This window comes from Saccostrea cucullata, unplaced genomic scaffold (assembly GCF_032062105.1).
Source record: "Saccostrea cucullata isolate Sc308-1 unplaced genomic scaffold, CSIRO_AGI_Scuc_v1 ctg7188, whole genome shotgun sequence".
NCBI lineage: Eukaryota > Metazoa > Mollusca > Bivalvia > Ostreida > Ostreidae > Saccostrea > Saccostrea cuccullata.
Window position 1 is genome coordinate 72,153 of NW_026941486.1, and position 27,905 is coordinate 100,057.

The 27,905-nt window shown below is 34.6% G+C and overlaps 2 protein-coding genes across 4 annotated transcripts; one reads left to right on the top strand and one right to left on the bottom strand.

Moving 5' to 3' along the window:
• Positions 1–4,479: 4,479 nt before the first annotated feature.
• LOC134257909 (proteasomal ATPase-associated factor 1-like) lies at positions 4,480–10,565 on the bottom strand. Its single transcript, XM_062740483.1, has 10 exons — positions 10,508–10,565; positions 10,341–10,381; positions 9,044–9,147; positions 8,559–8,660; positions 8,221–8,316; positions 7,466–7,616; positions 6,520–6,714; positions 5,697–5,788; positions 4,981–5,096; positions 4,480–4,576 (listed from the first exon to the last, which is right to left on the bottom strand). The coding sequence occupies exons 1-10, from the start codon at positions 10,549–10,551 to the stop codon at positions 4,480–4,482; spliced, it is 1,038 nt and encodes a 345-aa protein (XP_062596467.1). The 5' UTR covers positions 10,552–10,565.
• A 10,061-nt stretch (positions 10,566–20,626) lies between these two features.
• On the top strand, positions 20,627–27,902 carry LOC134257902 (uncharacterized). 3 transcript variants are annotated; one of them, XM_062740477.1, is made up of 2 exons: positions 20,627–20,715; positions 26,517–27,902. In XM_062740477.1, the coding sequence occupies exon 2, from the start codon at positions 26,517–26,519 to the stop codon at positions 27,531–27,533; it is 1,017 nt and encodes a 338-aa protein (XP_062596461.1). In that variant the 5' UTR covers positions 20,627–20,715; the 3' UTR covers positions 27,534–27,902. The 3 variants fall into 3 exon arrangements, with proteins under 3 accessions (XP_062596461.1, XP_062596460.1, XP_062596459.1); XM_062740476.1 differs by lacking the exon at positions 20,627–20,715 and adding an exon at positions 21,789–21,903; XM_062740475.1 differs by lacking the exon at positions 20,627–20,715 and adding an exon at positions 25,466–25,631.
• The last annotated feature ends 3 nt before the right edge of the window (positions 27,903–27,905 follow it).

Genomic DNA, 27,905 nt, shown 5'->3' on the forward strand with positions numbered 1-27,905 from the left:
CTACATAACCTTTGCTGCAACATTCAACTCCTAACAACAAATCTCTGTCGGAATTCGTTAAGAAGTCGTAACAAAGGACTTAATTAAATTCAGTGAAAAAATATTTACATATTCTGCATTACATCTGTTGAAGGGAGAAAGTTTAAAGCCCTTGTATTACAAAGTTTACGAATCCAGATATTAAAATACAAGTCGGAAACATAGGGATAACTAAAATGGATTTAAATTGTTATTCAATGCAGCTTAATCTGGGAAGTATGCATTGAATGGCCAGTCATTTTTCATATGCACACAGATGGATTGCATTATTTTTTTAATCAACCATCCGTGATGTACATGTACGTACTACGTACTGTATTTAAAAATAAATCAAAATCTTTTTACTTCTTAGTAATATTGAACCAGCCAGTGTCCCCGAGATTTCAACTTAAGTAATACATAAGTAATTCATTTCATAATTAAATGGGGTTAACAATAGGTCAGCATACTTAACAAACGATAAAATAAAAACTAATTCCCCAGATTTCACACATTTCAGTATTGACTACATTATCCTCCGAGTCTACCTATATTTGACCCGACTGTGGCGTTAACCATTAAAACATCTCGGTAGACAAGAGAGGAAAGCGTTCCTCATTTTGTACACAGTCCAGATTTACGTTTGCGGCAAGGCATTGTTTTGTAAATTTACAAACATTGAGCATCATTTTTTTTTTCAATGAATGTGAAAAATAATAAATTGCAGTGGCGGAGTTAGACGGGGCATGTACAAGAGGGCACCTTTTATGTTTAAAATATACACAAGATTTCATAAATAATTTTTTGGCACTGGCTGTGGGTCGAATTTTCTTAACTTGGCGTAGTGTAGTAACCCCCCCTTCCGGTCAAGGAATTGTCATTCATACTTTTGAAACACATGATCCGAAAAGACGTTATGAATTGTATATTTCCGATCTGTAGCTCTCCCTTTTCGGGATTTTGAAAATTTCAAATTTCATTGTGTGCTTTCAGTTACATGTAGGAAATCATAAAATCTCCATTATGGATATTTTTATCCGGACTTTGAGTACAAGACTTATAATTAACAGGGACAGTATATGAAAACCCAAAATATTGTCAATAATTTTATTAAAAATGCTAATTTTTGATTTCTGTTCAGGGGTAAAAAATCAACTTCTGGTAATGGAATCCGCAACTCCTTAAATACCTTTGGCAAAGTAAAAGATTTGAAACTTTTTTGGTAATCTTAAATACGTATATTTTTGCACCTATTTTAAATTTTTTGTTTCTATTGACATATATTTTGGGTTTTCAATGAGACAAAACATGCATTGAATGGCCAGTCGTTTTTCATATATGCACATATATGGATTTCAATATTTTTTTTAATCAACCATCCGTGATATACATGTACGTACTACGTACTGTATTTTAAAATTTAAAAAAATCAAAATCTTGAATACTTCTGATAATATTGAAATAGCCACTGTAGATTTCAACAAGTAATACATAAGGTAATTCATTTCATGATTAAATGGGGTTAACAATAGGTCAGCATACTTACAAACGATAAAATAAAAACTAATTCCCCAGATTTCACACATATCAGTATGCTACATTATCCTCCGAGTCTACCTATATTTGACATGACTGTTTAACCATTAAAACATCTACGGTAGCAAGAAGGAATGCTTTCATTTTGTACAAGTCCAGATTTCCTGGCCAAGGGGACCAAACAAACACTGAGCATCATTTTTTTTTTTTTTTCTGAATGTGAAAAATAATAAATTGCAGTGGCGGAGTTAGACGGGGCGGGAGAGGGCACCTTTTATGTTTAAAATATACACAAGATTAAATAAATAATTTTTTGGCACGGCTGTGGATGCTTACACATAAGTTTCAAGATTCCTGGATCCGCCAGTAATTGTACATTCCGATGAGGACATAAATTTGTATTTCAAATCATTTTGTTTACAATATACATGTAGAATTAAATTCCAATATGGTGGCCCTGCCCCCCTTGAAAAGCGGGAGATTATATAATTTAAATCGGTATGTCCGTCCAGGTCTTCATATACGCTTTCAGCTTTCCTATCCGCAACTGGTTCATACCACAAAAGATTGCTTTTGTTAACCTATTTTTACTTTTATATATATTTTGGGTTTTCCAGAGCAAAACATGGACACTGCCATTATATATTCATATTGAAGGCGGGGGTATCATTTAGTGAGCTCATTGCTCACAGTACCTCTAGTTTAACTTTACATGTATCACTTGACTATAGCCTGATAATCATCGAAATATAACCGTAGACAACACGTAAAAACCTTAACTTTATATTTATAGTGAGATGAATACATATAAATGAACATTTTTAAAGTCACAATGATCTAGGATTTTGTGTGGCGGATTTCAGCGGGGTGGATCACAACATAAATCCAGTCTGTATCTCCGGATAACACTGTCTCTACATGTTTTAAACATTTAATCCCGTCACACTTGAGGATGAATACACGGGGTAAGTTTCAGCTTTCCCTGAGCGTGAAACTGAGAAGTCTGATTTTTAAAGAACCATTTGAAAAACCGGGATATCAGAATTTTAGTGTATCTTTCAGGTCATGTGACGAACCTGTTTATACATTTTAAGAAAATTGGATCACAAAAACAAAATATGCATATAGCGCAGTTTTGACAATTCAACTACACTGTAAAGCAAGTGCAGAACTGCAAAATGTGAGTGCCAGAATACAAAGGTTGTACATGTATCTATGATTTGTTTTTACTTTTTACGCAAGCGTCTAAAGTGTGGATTGATAGCCCCCCACCCCCTTTAATTAACAAAAATCTAATTAATAAATTCGATCAGTGCATACTATTAATGCAAGATATATTACTGTAGTCAGCGGCGGCTCACACAAATTGGTCCGACCAAAATAGTTCCATCATGATTAAGTAGATACAACATTATTGTTCATGATAAGAGTGAAGTTGTGTATGTCATACGTTAAAGAAATCAAAAAAATGTCAAAATATTACGGACGGACGGACTTTCCCCCCGAAATGCAAATAAAAAATATCAATATTCCTATGCTCGCTCCCTCCTCAGCCTTTTTTTTCATGTTTGATAACAGAGAATATTTAGGTCATTCTTTTATATTTTTCAATGAATTGATAATACTATATCAACAATTGTATTAAGTACATGTTTATAGTCCGTTAATTATCATACAATTTTGTGTAAAGAAAAAATTAATCATTCTGTGTGTGTGTTTTATTAAATGACATAAATTCAATCCCTGGCCGGATTCACTGTGTGTACATTTGGTAAACTGTAGGGTATAAAATGTGTAGCAACACGAGACTGAATACACCGGGTCACGTGTTGAAGTTCAGCATACCATTTCATATAGAACTTGAATTATGTAAGTAATTTCTGCGAGGATTACATTAGTATATTCCAGTAATTTTCAAAACAAAAAAAGGTTTTCAGTTTAGAATTTTCCGACCCGGTCCTGATTTAAACACAAGTTGTTGCAGATGCAAATGATAGAACAAACTATAGTTCAACCATGTCAACAGGGATTGTATAATTTTTATTAATCAGAATTCGTATTCATATGATCTAATTAAGAAAAGAAAACAAAATCGGCAAAACAAAACGTGTTTCTCCGAGCTCGCAGATGCGTTTGACAACTCCATCGCACGTGTAGGCTAACTGGTAACACAGGTATGTGTACTGTTTTTTAGGACTGGGTGACCGTGCAAAATACGAAATTTACACCAATTCCATAATTAGACTGCAGTTTTTTTTAAATTAAAGTCGTTATAAACACTGTTAAACATATTAAATCTAAAAGTCGAATATCTTTGGATATGGGGTAACCCATATCTATTCTTGTTTCCCCATCAATCACATCTACATGTTTATCATTATGTCATTCTATGCAAACAATTTGTATGTTTTCTTATGTTTAGAAAATGGCCTTTACATAGTATAATAAAAAAATACACTACTCGTACTTGTGTACAAATATGATTAAATGATGACTCTCCAACAACAAGACTGTAGTTTGACCAGGGACATATATACATTTACTACTTTATACGTCCCTTTTTTGACATTTTAGGCACTGTAGATCACCAAATTTTCGCGACACCTTATTTTCGCAAGATAGTCATTGACTCTTTATAAGCGAGACAAAATTTTCACGAATTGTGGTTATTACTCTATATAATCTTAAGGAATACTATTATATGCAAGAATTAAATTTTCGTGAGCACACTATCTTGCGTTACTACGTGAAAATAAAGTTCTTGCAAATAGAAAGTGATTTACAGTATTTTTACTAACATAGAGTATAGATTAAATTCAGATACTATAAAGATAGCCAGGTCAATAACTCATTGTCTTTAGACAGAACACCATAGACATCTTACAGAATTGAGGGAGAATTATAAAATCAGTCATCTAAATATGATTACAGTGGCTTACCTGTGCCAGTAAAGAACCCTCCATTGTATGGACAGAAACACAACACAGCAGAACGGCTGTCCTTCCATTCCTTCACAGGAACTCTGAAGAAAAATTTAAAAATAACTACATTAAAACCTTTTCTTAAGAATTCAGAAGCAGAACTTTAAGATTCAGAATGAAAGATTCATAAATTAAAGTACAAAAATAGACCTTATGATGGAATTTGATTTTGTTACAACATCTGTAAACCTAAACAAATGTACACTGTAATTCCAGAGTTTTAAAAAAACTGCAACTCCAATATGGAATATTCATCCTTATTTATAACTAGCTAGCCTAAGTAGATAAACCTGCTTATTTTCACCATAGCTGTCAGATTTATCTTCTTTTATTTCTGAGTGAGCAAAATGTGCATAGTATTGCAGAATTCCTCTACAATCATGTATTTTCTTTATGTAGAACTTTCTTTACGTTTATAACAACAGTCTTGTTTTACATTACAGACCTGATATTGCGTAGATCTAAGACTGTTATGTGTCCGTCCTGTGTTCCTATGATGGCTGTAATGTCTGACAGAAACTGACAACAGTTGACAGGGCCGTGGGCAGGAAACTCAAATACCTACAACATATAACAGGAAACTCAAATACCTACAACATAAAATAGGTAAACTCAGAAATCTACAACACACAGTATTGGTGAATAAATATCCGCTACAAAAAAATCACGAAAACCATTTATAGAATACACCATCATAAGAACCCATGATTTTCTTCTTCATTGCACAGAGAAAACCCTTGTGTTCTGCCAGACAGAATATATACATGTATGTGTATGTTTCCTTGGTATAACTCATTGGGTCATTCATTCCTGGCTTAATTGCGCGTATTGCCACATCCTCAGGGAAGGGTTTGTGATCAATCCTTCTCCTCTGACATTATCAGCTTAATTAAGTATACATACATGTACTATGGTAGAAATACATTTTTCCGTGTGGTATTAATTTTCGCTATGAAGGCAGTCGCAAATTTTCTATGGAAATTTGTCCAATTGAAGCTAATATACTTGTTAGGCATGTAGTGCGAGTCTAAGAAATCACATATTAAATTTCTACCTGCAGATTAAACAGAAATAGAGATTCCACGGAAGTTTGATCACGTGGAAAAAAATATGTCTATAGTACACGTATGTGAAAAACAACTACATGTACATTGTATATACCTTTTTCCGAGTCTGGAGTCCGTAACCTTGTACTGTAGAATTCTCACAACCCAGTAGGAGTAGCTTCCCTTGTGTGCCAACCTCTCTATCAGCTGAAAACAGTAGATGTTTAAAAAATAAATAAGTCCACTTAACTTTTTAATCCACTTAACTTTTACAATTTTTTTTCTTTTATAGTTTTTTGAGGCAATGATTTTAAAGGTAAAGGGACAAAGGCCCAAGGGTACAAATTATTACACTGTAGTATGATATAGTTAGTTTACTATACATGCTATTGCAACCTTGAAATTTTAATTATAAGCATACTGCATGTAAGTATATATACAATGTATGTAAGTAATAGTATTTTCTGAGACTTCCGAGTTCGGTTACTGAACTTACTGAAACTTGAAATTCATTTCACGGGTCAATGATTGTACTTATTTAAGACTCTTTACTAAATTAATACAAAATTGTTGGTCCTCTGTCTTTTAAAGTCTGTGAATTTACTCATCAATTGCTTAACTTAGTTTAATATAATGCCTACTAGATTGCTGGACCCCTCTCCAAGACTCATTGTGTATACTTAATTATAAAAGCTAAACTTTGTGAGTATGCTTTTTATTACGCTTTAACAAGACTTGGTGAGAATACTGATTTATAAAAGTTAATGTATACATGTTTAGAGTGCTCACTAGTTTGCTAGTCCTTGATACCCAATCTGATTAAAATCAGATCCTTTGATCCACTCACATAGATCGCTACACAACAAAGGATCTGATTTTAATCAGATTGCTTGATACCAGTAAGTACACTCATTTGTAAATGAGATAAGTCTCCTTACTTGTTGGCTGGTTCCCAGCCTCCAGACTGAGTGAGTTCTCTACGTCCTGGAGACAGCAGCAGTTGACCTCGCCTCCGTTCTCGTCGTATGACCCGAGACACGACTGTTGACCCACGTCCCACAGCTTGGCTGACCCGTCCTTACCACACGACACCACATTCCTCCCCCGGTCCACCATCACCGTGTCATTTATTGCTACAAGAAAGAAAGGTGAGGTGTGCCAATCATTATTCATAAATGTATGGACTACATTTTGCAATCTTTGAATACACAAACACATATTTCATATAATTATGTCCGCAGATTATCTGATTAATGACCTCATTTTGATATGAGTTACCTGCCCTGTGCCCTGTTAAGGTGGCAGCACACTTTCCAGTCTATGCTGACCAGATTTTTGCCTTACCTACCCTGTGTCTTGTTAAGGTGGCAGCACACTTTCCGGTCTATGCTGACCAGATTTTTGCCTTACCTGCCCTATGTCCTGTTAAGGTAGCAGCACACTTTCCGGTCTATGCTGACCAGATTTTTGCCTTACCTGCCCTGTGTCCTGTTAAGGTGGCAGCACACTTTCCGGTCTATGCTGACCAGATTTTTGCCTTACCTGCCCTGTGCCCTGTTAAGGTGGCAGCACACTTTCCAGTCTATGCTGACCAGATTTTTTCCTTACCTGCCCTGTGTCCTGTTAAGGTGGCAGCACACTTTCTGGTCTCCTCTGACCAGATTTTTGCCTTACCTGCCCTGTGTCCTGTTAAGGTGGCAGCACACTTTCCGGTCTATGCTGACCAGATTTTTGCCTTACCTGCCCTGTGTCCTGTTAAGGTGGCAGCACACTTTAACAAAGAAAAGCCATTCTCCTCTGACCAGATTTTTGCCTTACCTGCCCTGTGTCCTGTTAAGGTGGCAGCACACTTTCCAGTCTATGCTGATCAGATTTTTGCCTTACCTGCCCTGTGTCCTGTTAAGGTGGCAGCACACTTTCCAGTCTCTGCTGACCAGATTTTTAGCTGCATGTCTGCTCCTCCACTGAGGACCACGAGGCCCGAGGGGAAAAATCCACAGGTGTAAACATCACCGTAGTGACCAACAAAGTCCCTCTATAGACAACAAAGAAAAGCCATTACTGATGTAGACAAACAAATACAAAGAAGAGTGAATTTTGTTTTAAAATGTCTTTATAAAGATTATAAAATAATCATAGCAATGTTCCATTTTAAAATAGGGTAGGCAAGAGATATAAAAAATCATTACCATCAATTTAATGGGAAACAATATAGCACACCTGTAATACCATAAACACTTACTATCTTAAATAATGATCAAAATATAGAATAGGGCAATCAAGGATCTATCAAATAGCTAGTCTGCTAATCAGCAGCAAATCAATAAGTACCTAGAGAGAAAATTATTTTTTTTTAAATTGCAATTTTTGGGTGAACATGATGAACATGCTGTATTACAGCAAAACTGGGGTATAACGAAGTCACCGGGACCTTTGAAATTACTTCGCTATATTCGTAATTCATTTTATCTGCATAAAAATACATTAGATTTATATAGCTGGGGATCCAAGATGACTTCGCTATATCCGTAAATTCGCAATATCCATGTTCGTACTAAACGAGTTTTGCTGTACATAAAGCTAAAAAAAAAAACAACAAAAATTAAAGGGTAAATATACGTAAAACAAGAGTAACCTACCCTGACTTCTCCTGTGTCAGTCTGCCATAGTCGTAACTTTCCTTCTGAGTCAGCTGATACACCAAGTCCTCCCTCTGTAACGTCAAGACTGACCACCTTAAATATACAAATATCACAACTTACCACCTTAAATGTAAAAATATCTGGACTGACCACCTTAAATATACAAATATCAGGACTGACCATCTAAGTACTAAATATCTGGACTGGCCACTTCAGTAGCAAATATCAGAACTGTCAATCTTAAATACACAAATATCAGGACTGTCCACCTTAAAAACATAATAATGAGGACTGATGAAAATCATATTCGAGAACTGCTTGGTTGAACTACTTACACTTTTTCTTTCATTATGGATGGCTTTAAATGAAACGTTTGGTGCCACGAATTTCCTGGTCAGATTAATGGAATCATCTGTGTAGGATACAGAGATTGATCTCTGAAAATACAAACAAATCATGGAGTATCGTTGTCAGCTGAATCTCCTTTCTTATGACGAAAGAAAAGGGCAGCTTATACATGCATGTACTGATAGTCCAGAAACCTTGAAATCCATGCACTTACAAGCTGAAAATTTTCCTTTATGGAGGCAGTCAGACAGATGATATTACACAAAATCAGAGTTTCAGATTGTTACTTGTGAAAAATGTAATCAACAAAAAAAAAAGATGTGTTATTTGGCAAATATTTTTACTAAATATTTTACTGATCAATAAGTTGTTTTTTGTAATCAATAAAAAAGAGTCCTAAATGAACTGTAGTTCAGTGTTTGTTCTTGTTTAAAATTTTAAGTAACCATGGTAAAACTGTGTATTCACTGACCTTAGTAACTTCCTGTACAGAGAATCCGTCACTTCCTGTCACGTACGGAACGCCGTCGCTGGACAAACCCTGATTGTACAGACTTCCATGGACCGATGGCTGAGCTGTAGAAAGTAATGAGTAAATCAGAAGAAAGAAATTCAAAATCTCTCACTTAATGGAAAATTATGTTTTGATAAATAGCCCTTATAAAAAGCAAAATTTGATCTTAATGCATTCTATTTCAATTTAAAATTAAGTAAACTTTTCTGTGATTTAACGAAAATTATAAAGACACACAGGCACATGAAATTTTATTAATTAGTCGCTAAAACAGCCAAATATAAAAAAATTCTATCCCCTCTATATTATTAGTTACATAGTCGAAATTTTCAAAGTGAAAGGGTATGGGATGTTTCAAAAATATATGGTTAGTAAATTTCATACCTGAAATAATTTTGTTGGCCTTTAAATGCTTCAAATCGAGGTATGTAAAAAATTTACTAACTTTTAGGTATCATACCATACCTGTCACTAATAAGAGCATACTAATAAATCCTAAAAATTTAAGAAAAGTACCCCACCGATGAAACATTTACGTTTTATCCGTGGTTTATAAATGGTTTTCTCTGCTAAATGCTTCATCACGCTTATACTGTGACTGTATACTATGACGTCACGTTTGTGTTTGTGACGTAATACATTGACCGGGTATAGATCTACAACTGACCGGGTATGGATTTGAAAATTCCATTAATTATTAAATACCGGGTATAAGTAATCCACCGCCTTCACGTGACAGACTTCAACCAATCGTAAGCCAGGATTTCATGGAAAAATCGAAATAGGTGGGGAAAATAAATATACAAAGTGTGCAACGCCACTTTGAATTCAGTTTGGAGATTCAATTTTTGTGGTGTCATGCAGCTGATGGCCATCGGGTCTTTGAACGAAATTCAAAGTTTGCATGAATTTTTGTTGATAGCATTACCAACATGTTGGATTCAAACTTTAGGAAGAAATTTATAGTGAGAAATATCATATTTGAACCCAATGCTATGTGCAAAATTGTAGTTATATGCAATTTATGCGTTCAATTGAAGCCTGAAATGAGCTGGGGGTCAAAATGGCGTTGCACATCTTGTGTATTATACAGAGGAGGTAGAATTTTTCAATATTTGGGTATTTTAGTGACTGATTGATAAAAATTCAGGTGCCTGTGTATTTGTGTAGAGGGTGTAGAATTTTTCGATATTTGCCTGATTTAGTGACCGATTGATAAAAATTCAGGTGACTGTGAAAGACCAAGTAATGGTACCTCCGGGCTTGTATGATATCCAGACCTTTTCTTCATTTTCTCTGAAAAAGAAATTTTCAAAATAAAATCAGACTGAAACAGACTAGGATTTATGCAAAAGAATATTATATTAGACTTATTCTGAATCGTAAACTAAATATTCCTGTAGCCAATGTAGGTGTAAATACTTTAAAACTTCGTCCCAGTCAGACTGCAAAATTAGCCTTTCCATGTTTATGTGGTGATACTTTTCGGTACGACGAACCCGATCAAAATGGGGTATCTTAAATTAAAATATTGATGTTCAACACGGTACGCTAAGCGGAATGAACGAGTATCTTCAATACATGTAACATTTAAAAAAAAATATTAATTTCTAGTATTGTAGTAGAAAAAGACAGAATAATATTAAAACATATTAATTTTGCATTCATTGTACTTTCTCAATGCAATATTTTTGTTCTCAAATACCTAATATTGTTATTTTAATCAGTATGAATTGTACAATCCATTTTTAAAAATAAGTTTTCACATATTCAAAGTTAGAAATAAATAGATATTATTTAAGAAAAATAAATAAATATTATTTCATAACAAAAAATAGTGCTCCCTCTTGACAACCCCACCCCCTCTTTTCTATATAGCCTATAGGTCAGCACATCCTCTTCTTTTTCCTATAGCGGTTGGGCATATACTCTGAATTAGCTTGTTTTCATTTTCTTTAAATTTAATTTCATCAAATTAAATTTTCTTTAAAATATCAAATGGAATAATCTGTACAATAGTAATATTATGCATTTTGGAGGGGTGTCATTTTGGAGGGGTGTGCATGGCGGTTAAGTATTCATCGAAAATACTTTGATTTTTTTTTGGGGGGGGGGGGGGGGTTGTTATTAAACGCAGTACAGTTAAGGCAACATTTTCTATAAAAAGTCACGGAATCCGACACATATAATGTTTAACAGTTTTATTTTTTAGCAAGACACTCTAGTTAAAACAGCTTTTTGTGATCTTGAAGAGTATGTCCTTCGCTTTTCACATCGGTATTTTTTGACATCATGTGACCCCCTGAAGTCACGTGGGCTCCGATTTTAGGTCAAAAAATGAAATGTCAAATTTAACCAAAAAGTGCAAGGGCAAGACAAACAAAAAATTAACTGCACAATGTTTTATGTTGTCTCTATGTTTCTATACTTTCTCAAAAGTGATGCTCATTCAGTTAGTTTTCCGATATAATAAAGTTATTCAGCTAAAACAGACAGTAATGTATGAAAAATAGGACATTTTCTTAATTTCATCAGGAATTATAAATTAACTAAAGGATTACAAAGTATTGAGCATCACTTTTTGAAAACTATACTATAAAATAAATAATTTAAAATAAAAACCTACTTTTTAGATTGTCGCCTTGCCCTTGCACTTTTTGATTAAAAAATGAAATCTTGGAAGAGTCAATCTAATTATAGTTTTCAAACGCATCACTGACCCAGCATGGGAGATAACTCTGGAGTACTTGATATAGTTTGTTCACCTCGTAAATTTAAAATAAATACACATGCGGGCAGGACTTGATTCTTTTTTTTTTTTACTAAATCAGAAGGTATGCATAAAGATCCTTGACATTTCTTTCTTTTCTGTGTATTCGTTCTCCATACGTTGTATACATTTAATGTCTTTCAAACTTCCCGCATTTCCTCAACGATGTATATATATACACGTAGTATTACACACAAATAGGTATAAATATTGCCGATATATTTATGTAGAACACAAATGGTTAATTAAAATATAGCCCTCATTAATAATTAATTAGATATCTATTCCCCTCTCTCACGGTTTATTCAAGCTATTCCCACTTTTTGAAAATCAGGTAGAAAAAGGTAAAATTTCACGTGGGAGTAGGTGGAATTTTTGTGTAAACAAATTATTAGCTGAATAAACATGTCATTACTGTGAAAATACAGTAATTATTAAACCACTGTGGGAGTAGAGGACGGGTAAATTTGCTATTTTTAATTAAAAAATCTGACTTTTTACTTCTATTTCAATGGGAATTTAGACTTTTGAAATAAAAATAGCAGATAAATTATTCATTTATTTAAAGTGAATTTAAGTATATTTTTTAGTATATTTTTCTGTTAAACTTTTTATTTATTTTTAACTCCAGTTATTTATATGCATTTCTTTCATATATTTATTTTATTTTTTAAATATTATAAATATTTTTTGGGATAAATATATTTATTTTCTGTCTTAAAATGTACAAAATACTGGTAAAATACAGGTAAATCTAAGATGGGATGTAATTAGTCTAATTACTGTAAAAACCAATTAACTAATCAAAACATCTATTGTTATTTGCAAGTGGGAATAGATGGAATTGAGATTTTTAAAAAGTGGGAATAGCTGGAAGACACCTCTCTCACTACTGTACGCATAGGCCTCGGAACTGGGGAAGGGGGGGGGGGGGCTTAGCCTCCCTACTTATTTGTAAATTATATACATAATGTAGGCATTGGAATTTGCCTTTTTCTTTTGGCTTAGCCCCCCACACCCCCTTTCAATCAACCCCCTTTCATTTTGCTTCCGACGCCTATGGTTCACACTTGTGTTAATATTTTTTTCTTTCTGCATACGAGATCATGTTCTACGATCGCTTTCAATCAGACCGCTTACTGTTAATTAAGGGATATAAACTAAGTTATAAGTTTAAGGTACTAATTAGAAAGAATTGAGGTATACTTCTGTATTTGTTAAGGGGACAACTATTTTATTTTGAGGGTGAGGGACTGGCAGATACTTGCAGATCAGTGATGTCCCCCTCCCACGAATCAGTTTTTTACATTTTTATTTTGCATGTAGTATTTTTAATGAAGAGGAAAATAAATAAATAATCTGTCCTTCATCTTATTGATCAGAAATAGATATTAATCTGTCCTTCATTGACATGAAAATGAAAAAAAAATCTGAATTGGAAAAACTCGACTGCCCCCCCCCCCCTTCCCTCAGAACAAATGGTGGTCCCCTATCATATTTTGAGTCAGTTAGGGGGGTCTCTTGTCTCCTGTTTTTGGTAATATTATTGAAAGATAAATGAACACAATGCACATGCTTGAAACAAGATCTTGATGATCATTAGTACCCTCCACACAAAATAGAAAGTTAAGATTTTCATATCTTAATGGTCTTTTCAATACCTGTACAGTAAATATATGAAAAAGTCAAATTATTATTCATCTAGAAAATTTATTTAATAAAAAATTTCTTTTCAAATCCAATGACAGACTGTAGGAATGCTGGGCAGAAGCAAATTATTTCCATCACCTCATGTTCTTGTGGATAAAATCAATTCTGAAAATATGAGAAAATCAGGAAATACCATTATTGAAAGTAATTTGTGTTTAAAAAATGAAATAAAAAAATGCACGGAAACATTTAACATAGAATTTACATACATGTGTAACGTGAAGCGGTCACCCATACAAAGGTTAAACAGGCTCGCCGTTGCTTAACTTGCCTGAAATAGAGGGAGACTCTACCCGCATCACCAGAAAAGCTAGCTCACTGGCGAGGCAGTATAAGTTCCCTCTATACTGTCCGCTACACATGTTTTCAATTCTTCTGTTAGTTTTATTATCAAAACTTTGTTTGGTTTATAGCTTATTGAGCATACCATTTTCCTTAAATGATTGATTAACTTGCTGCCTGAATGAATCCATTTGTCCAACATCTGGGAATAGCTAGGCCTAAAACACAATATATATGCAGTTATATGCTATGAGATTACTAAATATACAATGTAGGATAAAATGGCATTACATTTGACAAAACCTCATTATGACTTCATTACCATATTTTTTTCATGTGTTGCCTTAACTGTACTGCGAATAATATTTTTCCAGATTAGAGGACGTTGAACAAAGACAATTAGGAAACCTTTTTTTTATACACTCTACCTGATGTAGCTGCCTGATAAGGCCATTCGAACATCCTCTGTATACATGTATATATTGACTATGTGCGTCCTCAGTACAGTATTGATTTGTTAGTTTATCAAATTTATTCAATCTCAGTCCCTAATGTTTATGTAGGTTAAAATTACGAATTTAATTGAAAATCTCTTTCACCTCTCGTATCCGAAATTAAACTTCTAAGCCACTAAGGACTTTATTATGGGAGTACACGGCAATAGATGAAGTGGCCATGGGATTAAGTATGAAATTAAATACCCTGTCCTGAACAAATATGTATAAATTAAACTCTCGAGCATTGTTTATTAAATAATGAAGACCAAACAGTAAATAACAACGAACCATTTTTTTCTCTCAATGAACAAAGTACTTTATCGGAAAACGAATTTGGGAAAGGTATAAAGAAAAAAAAAATCGAAGTCTCTCGTTTGTTTAAGCATATCACGAACAAATAAATCTATCTCCGTGTTTAAATAAATCTATCTCCAGTGTTAAAAAACTGCTATAGTTCTACAGAAAGTGAAAGGTACACGGTTTTTATTATCACACGCTGGACTGCACAGATACGGAGTTATGTGGAAAATGTCTCGTGAGATTTAAAATTCTTTTTATGATTTTGAAGGAAAAAGAATGTTTTTATAGCCAGTGATATCTATGAGAACATCCTTTTAATTATGACAGAAATTTTCTTGAATCGTTAATTCACCTCCATGTTTAATTTTGATTTCTGTGTTACAGGTTGAAGACGTACAAGAACATGTATCCATAATATGGCGGGCCAGTGCTGGTGAAGATAAATATACTACTTATATATCTTAAAGACTTGATGTTTGGTTGTGTAAATTTGACCTTCCGCTGACTTGAATAATGAATTATTAAACTTTAAACCGTGAACCTTAGAAAAAATGGAGAACTTCTAAATCTCAGACTGGGATGGAAAAAGGCCATGGTTTCTTGTGCCAGGGTATACATGTAATAGACGCCAGTTAACCTTCCTTTGCTCCAACAAATTAATTAATCCGTTATAAGTTGTGGGATTAATTAAATACAGTGTCGACCTTTCTATTTCTAGTCGTGCCTATAGTGTATACGAGGTCTCCAATGTAACGAAATGGCTTCTTCACCCCCACTTGAACGTCAGTCGCCCGCTGCAGTCGCAGGAAGGAGGGCATATATCCCGTCCTGGCTGTTCAGATTGCCTCCCACGCGGGAACAGCGAATGATGGATAAGGTCATCCCCACCCCCCAGGAAAGGAAGACATTGCGGGAACAGGCCCGGGCTCTCCAGCGAGGGAATTCCCCGCAACAAGGATTTATCAAGTCCATAGAAGACTACGGCACTAGTAAGACTATCAAAGCGAGGCCGGGATACACCATATTGTCTCTGGATACGAACAGAACCTCATTCGAACACGAAGAAAAAGAACAAGAGTATCAAGATCTGAGAAAGCTATTGTTTGACCCGAAACTGAAGTCTAAATCGGACTTAGACGCACAAACAATTGGATCCAAATCAACCGGGAACCGCCGAAAAAACCGCGGGAAATCCTCCACGACAATTTCAACGGCCATTACGTCAACCACGCGGGGCTCCCGAGATGCAGGTGTTACTCAGAGTATGTCCGTCAAAGACTTCATAGAGAGTAGCGGGATAGGACTCGACCATTTCCAGAAGCACTTACTCTGTGTGAAGAAACTTGCTAAACGCTACCGAAAGAACAGGCGAACGCATGGCGTACCGGGAATTACCGTACAAGTGTTCGATTGATTATCACGTGATTGACATTTCATACAAACACGACTTCTGCGCAAATTTCATTTTTGTTGGATGCTATGCATTGATCTGAGAGAGATGGTTTATTTATCAGTTGGTATGAAGAAGTGAATAATTGCATTCCATTTCATTATGGGTTTTAAACAAAATCAATTGTAAATCAATTTTTTTATGTTAAACATCTCGTTTGAAGTGCTATTTGATATCAATTCTCGATACGTATAAGCTCAAGTAGAGTTTATTTTATTCCGTCGGTGGAATTTACTTAATTAAACAATTCAATTTCCACAAGAACCTAACTTTTGTAATATTCCCCTTTTGAAGACAGGTTTAGTGTGTTTTCTGTTGTGTTTTTCTGCTATTCTGATTTCGTATTGTGCTGAATTATGTATGTTGTGAACAAATTTAAATTTTTTGTGTTTACATTCATAACCGGCATTGTTGTTTATTGTTATAGATATTTATGATTAATATTAAATTATTTTTTTTACATCGAATGGTTTCGATTTCATTTTCATGAAAACATAAAAAGAGAAAGTCAAATAGATGTCAACGAAATGCAGAAATTAACTTATTTAATCGATCGTAGTTTCTGTTTAAAATCAAATTAAATTGTAATAATTCTTTTCACTTATAACTATCGGTAGCCATTTTGAATACAGGTCCCCTTTATAAAGTTTAGCTGCAGATCAATAGCTTGCTGGTCTGCAGAAAAAAATTGGAATGGACGACCAGAGACTTACATCCTAAATTTTTCAGACCAGCAAGCTACAGATCTGCAGCTATATAAAGTTAATCATGAAATATTGAGTTATGGTAATCTAACTGTGTCGTGGGACAAAAAATCAGAGCTGTAGTACATTGTAGTATACACTATACACAATGCACATCTCTAAAGACTCTTGGAAATTTAATAATTCTTAAAATATTCAATGATACTGCAGTGATGTAGCATTGTTTATGAAAAGGGGAGAGGGTACATGTAGCTAGAGAATTTTCTTTTAATTTACTTTAAAAAAAAACTTGACAGCTGGGGGATAAAGCACAGTTTTCCAAGCCTGAAAATCCTATTTCCTTTTGTATGTGTGTGTGGTTGGGAGAGGGGGAGGGGGCGGTAAGATTCAAACTTCCTTCAGTACTAAATTTTCCTACTAAAACACTGCATTGTCCTTCTTTGAGTATGCAGCTATGTGTTTGAAAATTTGGGAAAGGGTTGAGGGAAGGGCAACAGGACTTTCAAATTGATGAACATCTCTATACCAAAACATAATGCCTAAAAAAGTGGATGGTGGCAGCCCCCACCCACCCCTCCCAATATTATGTGCCTGTACCTTGAATGAAATTTAAGTTTGCTACAGTACACTTAATTGAAAGAAAATACATTTTGAGAGTAAATATAAACTCTTTCATTTATCTGAATAGATGGTTTGCTAATCAATGTAATTTAGGCCTAGTGCAAAATTATTTAAAAAAAAAAGTTTGACCCCCATCCTCCTCCAATAAAGTGGAAACGATGTATAAAGATATAAGGTTACATATATTGTAAAATAAAAATTAAAACATTCTATAAGTGGACTGAATTCAGGCGCGGATCCAGAAATTTTTGGCAGGGGGGGTCCACCCCAGTCCCCCCCCCCCCCCCCCCAAAAAAAAAAAAAAAAAAAAAAAAAAAAAAAAAAAAAAAAAAAAAAAAAAAAAAAAAAAAAAAAATAAAAAAAAAAAAAGAAAAAAAAAAAAAAAAAAAATTAAACTAAAAAGACAAAACTTCAAAAACCTATTTCGTGTGTGTGTGTGTCAGGGGGGATACATGGCTTTTAATGCTTCAAACCTTTGACTTTTCAAACCACTTTCATACAAATTCGCGTTTACCAGGGGGGGGGGGGGTCCGAGGGGGGTCCATGTTAACTTTTTTCTTGCTTTTGTATATAAATTTAATAACCTTGCAAATTCCAAGGGGGGGGGGGGTAATGTTCCGCGCATGGAATTCATAAAAAACTCTGCTAAAACTTCTGACGTCGCCGCGGCTTATATACGCTTAGACTGAAGAAGTCTTAAAGCGCTTTCAAAGACTAGCACCACATGTACTTTATAAAGGAGATTTATAAATCTAGTTCAAAGTACATGTGTACTTAAAAAGTTCGATGAAACTTAGAGCCATAAACTTACAGTTTTTATTTATTAGTTAATAGATCATAAACGTATAAGCACCCTGACGACATTTGTCTGTACCACTGTTTCTAAGATCCTGTATCGTTTTTTATAGTCAAACATTAAATTTTGGTTAGACAGAATTTAATTGAAAAAATTGGATTAAAAAGCATTAAGGACCCTCTCTACACCAGTGCAAAATATTTTTTGGACATTGAGAAAAATTTATTGCATAAAGGAGCTTATATTGTGCTTATCTATCTAATTTTCAATGTATGGAGCGTGGCATTTACCCCCGAAAAATGTTCAAAGACAACACAGTATCAGTGAATAGATATCTCTGTTAATTACTTCAGTAGGGAAAATACACGTAAATAACATGTTCAGTTAATTTATCCTGGCCTTTCAAAATGTTGAGAATACTTGAATTGGTTACAAATTGAGCAATATTGTGTAAATATATATTTTTTAGAATTTAGTTCTAAGGGCAGATCACTCTAACTGCAGAAAAATACCTTAGAATCAGAACTCTTTAGTGTGCAGTGTAGAGAGGTTTCTTAAGAAACTTCACTAAATGACAGGTTTTTTCCCTATGTAAATGGTAAATTTTTCTCTTAAAAAAAGTAAAATATGTGAAAAAGGACAGCACCTTTCTTTAACTTATAAAGGCTTCTATACTGACTTAGAAAGAGCGAGTCGGCAGCGTGGCGCACTGGTTAGAACCTCTGTTTTAGTTTCGCGAAGTAATTCGAAGGAGTTGATCCCACGTCGCGGGTTTTGAATCCCAATGTGGAACTTGGAGACCGATCCTTCGGATGCGACTTTATAAATGGAGGCTCCGCGTTGCAGTAAGTTCTGACACGAAAAATATCCCTCGCTACTCAATGGCCGTAAGTGCCAAGTTTAGGGCAAAATTTGCACCTCTCCACCGGCAAGTGGTGGCGTCTCCATATGAGTGAAAATTTGTCTTGAGGGACTTAAGACAACATACAAACAAACAAACAAACAAACGAAAAAAAAAACAACAGAAAAAGCGGAAAAGTCAACTCCGACCTTTTGTCCTTCTTCATCGTTTTTTCTTTCAATCTGTCATTTTTTGTTTGTTTGTTCGTTTTTTTTGTATCAAACTTGACAGCAACGGTTTAAAGAAAAAGTCCGCCCCCCCCCCCACACGAAAAAAAAAAAATAAATTGACTGTCCATTTGGGGGGGGGGGGGTTAAGTTAGTTCTCTTCCCTTTTCCTTCCTTTTTTGTTTGTTTGTTCGGGTTTTTTTTTTTTGCATCAAACTTGACGCTTCTTTTGTTGGAAATGACATCCAGGGGAAAATTCCAGGATCCACCAATCCACCCGTAGGCATAACATAGCTTTAGCTAAGAAAAGTAACCCATGCTCTCAGTTTCTCTTTTATGGAGTTATTTTTCTTTGTTCTCTACCAAGAGGGCCTGAAAAATAATAGTTCTGTGACAATGTTATAACGAAAGTTTAAAGCTCACACCACATACGTTTATTATAAATAAAATATTACTCTGTCTACTGTATATAAATAAAAATATTATGTACAGCAAGAAAACTTGCATAGTTACAATTCATGAGCACGAAAAAGAAAACTTTTATTTGCTTTCTTTTATTTGCGCTTTATTATTTACCTTTTATTATTTTCGTTTTATTATTTGTTTTCTTTTATTACATTAATTAAATGTTAAGTTTTTCTTTGTTGTTTTTACCCATTGAAAGAGGAAAGAGGGGGAGTATGCTTTCCGTTTTTTGTTTTTGTGATAAATATACAACTTGACAAGAAATAGCGAGTCATTTCTGCACCAGTTTTAATATACACGTTCTAAAAGAACTTTTGTTCATTCACATAATAATCATACTACTTGAATGTTCATATAACTATATATAATGCTAGACACGTAGTATCGCTTTTGAAAATGGGTAGTGGGCGGGCAGAAAAATAAAAAAAAAAATCGAAAACTTACATTAATCTCGAAAAAGGAGAAGAATCGAACTTTGAAATCTTCCTTCGTGTGATGGGGGTGGGGAGGTCTTTAATATGCCACCAAATACCATGATTATGTTCACCGCAGCAAAAAAGGAGACAACCAACTTTTTAATAAGATATCGTCGACAGGAAGATTTATGTTTGGACCTCCACCCCCTTCCACCTGACGCAACGCGACTCATTGAATAATACAATGTAATTATAACAGATAGTACCAGATATCCGAAATTTTGGAAATCTTTCTATACTCTTTGAGCTTGAAGGATTTTAAATCCTGGATTTTAATTCAGCCAAACGGTAGACGAGAAAATCCCATCTGTTTGTGTAACTTAACAGTCTGGGTTTGTAACGTTCCTTATAAAGATTTTAATCCTTTAGATTAAATATAATAATATACCCGTGAGTGTTTGTGTAAGCTCTGCTGAGAATATGTAGATTTATGTGGCAAATAATGCATCTTAAAAATGGAAACGATTTTGTAGAATTCTGAAGAAATTAAGGTAATTTATTCATGAGAGAGAGAGAGAGAGAGAGAGAGAGAGAGAGAGAGAGAGAGAGAGAGAGAGAGAGAATTTAGTTAGAACTTTGTCACTGAGACGACTTAATACATGTACATATGGTCGATCAATAAGACAGATTTTTTAATGCACATGACCGTGTATATACATGTACGTGAACATAATTATCAGCCCTATTTTGAAAAAAAAAATAATATTTAAAAATAACCTGTATAAGCAAATGTATGCTAAAGTGATCTGACATATGTGTTTGTTTTTTTTTGAATTTTGTTTGTTTGTTTTATTTCATTTTATTTTATTTTATTTTATTTTTTATGGGCTTTCTTTTTTCATTTAAAAATGAATATCATTCTTTCATGTATATGGATGCTTTCCAATACACAAGTTAAGAAAACCTATGAAACCAAGCTTTTAAGAGTAATTAAAATTCTTGCTTAAATAATCGCATACAGAGATTAATCCAGTTCTCTTTATAAAGATCTGTTTTCGTCTCACTGCCATGCATTACGATTTGTATAGGAATAAGTAATGGGTCTGGAATATATTGCTGCATCTCTCTCTCTCTCTCTCTGTCTCTCTCTCTCTCTCTCTCTCTCTCTCTCTCTGAAAAAAACAATTATTTTATATAGTATACATGCATGAATTTTCATATTTATTAAGTTCGCGCATTTCAAAAACCTTTTTTCGTTAAAAACATGAAAAACATCAACAATTACAAATTACCCCCCCCCCCCCCCAAAAAAAAAATGAAAGAAAATCTGTTTTAAGTAGAAGTCTTTTTTTATTCTTTTGTATGAGTTGTGTCCCCTCTGTAACTATTGTTAAATGACCCTAGTTGACCCCATCTGTCGGATTGTGAGATCTATCGATTAGAGTCGGCTTATAGATGTGTTATTAAAAGACCGGTGTTAATTTAAACCTTAAAATAAATATCTCTGTAGACTCTTTTCATCTGTGCTATACAATAATATCAGCTAAAGAAATAATAACACAAAAACGAATTGCAATCGCTAGTTGACATACGGTTAGATAGAGTTGCGAATGTGACTTTTTTTTATGGCGCTGACCTAAAAGTAACGATTTAACAACGAAGAGAAATTATAAAGTTGGGATTTTACGAAAAATAATGAGATATTTTGTTCTGTATTGTTCCCACAAGTCTTCTTTGTGGTAAGTATACTAGTACAGTATATTACAACGTGGTGTGAATTACATGAAGGTAGGAATACATTAAAATGATATTTTAATCTATAAAATAAAAAAAAAATGAATTATTAAATTGAATTGATCGTGCATGAACAATGTGAAATGTGACTCAGAGCAATATAAACGATTTTTAAAAAGACTGTGTATCATATAACACATAAGGAAAAAAAACCTAGAAGAAAACCGTAAAATTCTTGGGTCTTCAAAATTTGCGTTCGGCAAAACTCAAATGTTTCCATAGCATTCAATTTACTTCTGCTCCTGTGCTGGAAGGTAGAAAAAGTCGTACCCAATATGGCACATCACCTTTAGAGTTTTGGCACTCACACAGTGGATTAAGGAGTCGACCAGCATGGGTTAATTGGAAAGAATAATTAAACAAAAAATAAACCTCATTTCTAAGAGGATTTAAGGGATTAATAGGATTAGAGTTTTAACACAGCGTGTGAAGTAAGCGTCAATAGTGACACCAAACTGGAGAGAGAGAGAGAGAGAGAGAGGGGGTTTTAATTTGATGTGAGTTTGCTTGTAAAGACTTCATCAACCTTTGAAAAAATGCGCCACAGAATATTTTATAGTGAAAATTCAAATAGCCCTGTTGGATTTCCAATTTATATATCGTACATGTACTAGAACTCATTAATTCATGGACAAGAAACAACCCGCCTGCATCTATGTATGCAATAGTTTTCAAATCCTTGATTTGACTTTTAAATAAATTAAACCAGTCCATTACATTTTGTTAATTCTACGTGACAAGGCAAAACAAAAAGTCGGTTAGAAATTATTCTGTGCGACCAAAAAATTACAAATTATCGCACTAAAATCACTAAAGCAGGGCTTTAACTTTAATTACTTATCTAATCTAAGACATTTGATCGCTTGATAGCTATTTGAGACGTTTATCTATCCTTTTGTTCGCTTAGGTCGATAGGTTGTTGAAAAAGTTCGTAAGTATAGTACAGTTAAGTGATAAAATAATTTTTTAAGTTTATATTTCAACATTTTGCACCTCTAGATACATAAACATTCTTTATTACCATTTTACGAAATAGAAATACAGCTTTATAATGTATTGGTTTAAAACTTAGTGTAAAAAACAAATTCAGTGAAGAACAATTTATTCATTATGCATGTACTATGCCTAAAATGACACATGGTGCACGAGCCGGAGGCGAGTATATGTGTCAAACCCTTATTTAGAAAATATGCAACACTATTGTTATTATTATGCTGACTGTTGTTATTATTTATGCGGCAATCCCCTGAAAATAATGGTGGTAACACAGCGCACTTGCAAAAACTCATTCAAAAAAAAAAAAATCATCATTTCAATTTCTATACCCCTAGGATAAGTAATCCTATATATATCCACCTCTTTCTATAAGTGTGCACTGTATAATATTATACAGATGAATCGATATATAAAATAAATATAACTGTTTTCAAATAAATATTTTATTATGTTTATATAGAATAAAACATAATTGGATCGATAAGGCATCGGACTGGCAAGGCATGATGTGTGCACTGATGATATATAAAATCAACTGTATATGTAGCATATAAATTAAGTCTCTCTATTAAATTTTTCATAAAATCTCTATATGTATTATCTGTGTATAAAATCTTTGATATATTACAGATAAATTATATAAAATTCAAAACAGATTAATTAACTCTCTCTATTAAATTTTTCATCCAATCTCTGTATCATCAATCTTTGATATTTTAAAGGAATTAAAACTATAAGCTTGATCCACCCGTGATATTTTCAGGGGATACGTGTATGTGTGATGTTCAGTTCAGGGTTGATATTGTTAACCATACATGTACGATTGATGACAATTTTCAACACATTTTATATTATATTCCTAATCTAGCATTTATACACAGAAAAAATGACAACTAGAAATTATTTCAACATACAATAGAAAGCACAGTGTTTAGGAGATCGAATTTCAGATCAAGTTTCGCTGCATTAGAATTTTCAGGTGATTAATTCTTTATCAGTACGGAGATTTCAAAAAGCTGCGAGCCATTTTGTAACATGCGACCCTGTAAAAAGCTATAAATTATATCAGAATTCAAATATTTATACTTCCTTCAAGGTTAGATAATTACAAGAAACTAGTCAGACTTAGTACGAACTCAATTCCGTATCAATTTACTAATGTCCCTCTTTGAGATTTGTTAATTCCAAGTTTAAAAGGGTTAATTTTTTTCCTGAAGTTAATGTGTATTACATTAAAGAGTTTATGAAAAGAAAATGTTGAGTAAAGAATAAAATAAAGTATAAACCCCTAACCAACCGACTCCTCTTTCCAATATTTTATGGTTAGTTACTTTAAAGGGACATAGACGCATTTGCTGTATTGCTATGTTTACAAAATTTAAAATTCTATATTTATTGTAAAAATAACATCAATTTATTGATTGGAACAAAGAGTTTAATTTTCAATCACAATGATATTTTCATTACCTTTTCACAAGCGCTCGCTCCGTATTCGAACGGTCGAGGGTTCGAACCTCTGCCGCCTCTGACCAAAGTCGATAAAAAATAAGCATCAACTACCGTGACAAGGGGCCTCGATTTTTAAGGTCTCATCCGCGAAAGACACATTTTTTGGTAAAGGAACAGTTGTTTCCTGCTTTTTATCGACTTAGGTGAGTCGCGGCCGTGATTCGAACACACGCGACCTTTCGATTACGGAGCTAGCACTATATATACCGACTTAGTTGCGTATAACGTGTCTCTTAACTTTTTTTTTTTATTAAACAAAAGAATTTTCTAACCAAGCTTTTTATATTATAATGGTCTGCCGAAATGCTCTCGAAGCATTTAGAATTTTTTTTTGAAAATTTTGCAGTCTATAATCTTCAAAATAGTGCCCCTGCCACCTTAAACTGCATCGTTGAAGTGTGATTGAAAAAGAAATGAAATCCTTGATTATAAATATTTGAGTCAGTGTCCATCTTTGAAATTGTCCTTTAAACTTGGAAATAGATATGACTAGGCGCTATATATACCATGATAAACATGTACATTTTTAGGTTCTATCAAAAGTTGTTAAAGATGTCCTCGCTAGGAAGTTTTTGATTCTATGTAGCAGCATTTACGATGTGTTAAGTCATTATCACGAACAAAATTTAAACCCAGTTTTAGGGCCCCTATGTAAGATACGGCCAGGCTTCCTCCAGTGTGGTAAATTTAAAAATATATTCAATCGTTGTCGGAGTAAAAAAGCAATTATTAAATTGCCGGGCGCCGCATTCAATGTATCTTCCCCGATCAAATATTCTTTTGTTTTCCTCGGTGACATATATGCGATCCCTAGCAATCTGCGAGGCATTGATTCCTTAGCTCCAGTCATTCCGACAATGGGGGGACATTGATTTTGTACCCGAGATTAACGGAAAGATGCCTCGTTATTTTTTGTGAAAGCTCGTCTATTTTAAAATCCTGGGAAGAAATAAATTTGAACAAAATCGACATTCTCTCGCAGAGGATCATTAATGCTGGACATGTATAGGGCAGTCTTATTCTTCATCATACCCATTGTCTGTGCTCTAATTCCGTGACAGGTAGATCTTAATTTATACAGGTAGCGATCGGAACTTAATTATCTGTGATTAGATTAACACCTATGGAGTATTTTGGGAGACGAGATATCCCTCTGGACAACTCGCAGGTATAGACATCATTTTGATTGTGTATGTGGAAGTGTGGGAGAATTCTTAAATGTATCTGGGTTGTAGATAAGGATTTCTGAATCAGTTAACATTTTGTGTATTAACTAAGATACCTAGACAAGTCTAGGATGTCAGTATGGAATGAAATATGCACAGATATCAGATAATCTAGAGATACTTTGATATTGAAACATTACTTAGAAAAATAAATGAATGAGGAACTCGATAAAATTTTGTTACTAAAACATGTAAAAGTTAGTAGACTGATAAATAATTTGATACAAATATAAGATTAAGTACATTGAAATATTTTAAATATAATTTGGACATTAATATATAAAGTATTGTCTGTGACATATTGTACACTGGAACATTATATTCGACGAGTACTGTCAAAGTGATATTTGATTAAGTAATTAGGCATTAATTATATAAAGTATACGATACAATACATACGCTGATCTAGAGGGGGATTATGGAATTCGCAGAGTTAATACAAAACCCAGTAAAAGTGATTGATTGATTGATTGTATATTGTTTAGCGTCCCTCTCGAGAATTTTTCACTCATATGGAGACGCCACCACTTGCCGGTGGAGGGCTACAAATTTTGTCCTATGCTCGGCACTCAGGGCCTTTGAGCAGTGAGGGATCTTTTTCGTGCCAGCACCTACTGCGACACGTGGCCTCGGTTTATACGGTCTCATCCACGTCCCGCAGTGGGATTCGAACCCGCGACGTAAGGATTGACTCCTTACTTCGCGACTCTAGAGCAGACGCTCTAACCACTGCTAAAAGTGAAGGTATGAAGCCAATCGCTCACCAGAGGGCGTACATATATTAGGCTTTACAACACACAGACTAAATTTTATTTTTATTGTTACAGATGGTTGTGAAGACTGGACAAGCGATCGTCACCGGCTACCGCTTTGACCAGCCGGCGATGGACGACATTTTCCGTGCATCTCCTGAGCCTGGAAGCTATTACAGGTGCCCCGTGTCAACTCCTCTGCATGGAAAGAGACCTACACCGCAGAAGATACCCGAAAGTGTGACATTCGTGTCTCTCGATTTCAGTCAGGTGAAGAGTTCACCCAAACAAAATGTCTACAAAGGGATGCCAGCTGGAAAGAAAGTTGTTCCACGTCGGAAAAATATGGACTATTATTATGTCGACAAGACTTTCCAAAAACGTATTGCACGACAATCTAATACGTCGTGGCTAAAAGGACTCTGCGCTCAACCCGTGGAGGAAATCTTTACAAAGTATAGAAGACAGAGCGAGTTAAAGCGACAACATACGATGCTGACCCGCAGTTTCTCTACCCCCGGGGAAAAGGCTATTGTAGAGGGATGGGAAAGCAACAGCTCCAAACGACTCAACTCTGCTACGTCTCGGTCCTCGGTCTTCTCGCTCACTACACAAGACACTGTCACCCCATCGCTAGAGGTCGTGTCTAAACCCTACCGCCATCACAACTCAGAGGAGGACGTCACGCGCAGCAGTAGCCGTGTTGACGCCAATCAGCATGTGACGTCACCAGGAGATACTCCTCGTGAGTCGGGTTCAGTGTTCATTACTTCCTCCTCACCAGCACATCCGCCAAATAACATCTCGCGAGATAGCACGTCTCTACGGCTTAATATAAGCCCCGTGGTTGGCAATGACTTCTATGATCAGTTTAAACGACAATCCTCTAAACTTCCAGATATACACAACAAGAAAAATAACTATTCTTTTCACAACAGACAACGAAAATACTACAGTAGTCCTAATCTTTATTCAAGTCCACGAGAACAATCGCCGACATTCAAAGGAGGTTTGGCGCCTGCGCAAAAGCTTGAGACTTCCAGTACCCTCAACTGTTCCTTGTGTGCCTGGGATGAAAGCTCAGACTCATAATATTAACGGAATCATGTATAAAGCACATATTTGTGAAAATGGTATCTTGTTTTCTTGCTCAGATGCTTAAACAGTTACAGGGCTGGAGTTACTGGTGTTGCAATACGGTGAACACATCTAACTCTGATTTACATGCATCTAATTGTGATGACGCTCCTTTAAGTGAAGAATCTCTTATCACTATAATAATTTTCATTGAGCAAAAGTAAACAACTGGTCTGGAAACAGACCCCCGCCCCGAAATAATGCGTTGACCGTTTTCTGTATTACAATTATATAATTATGCATTGTTTGGTAAAATTGTACACAATTATGATATCATTCAATGTGTTAGTGATAGTGAAAAAGTAATAAATGCTTTCATTTCAATTT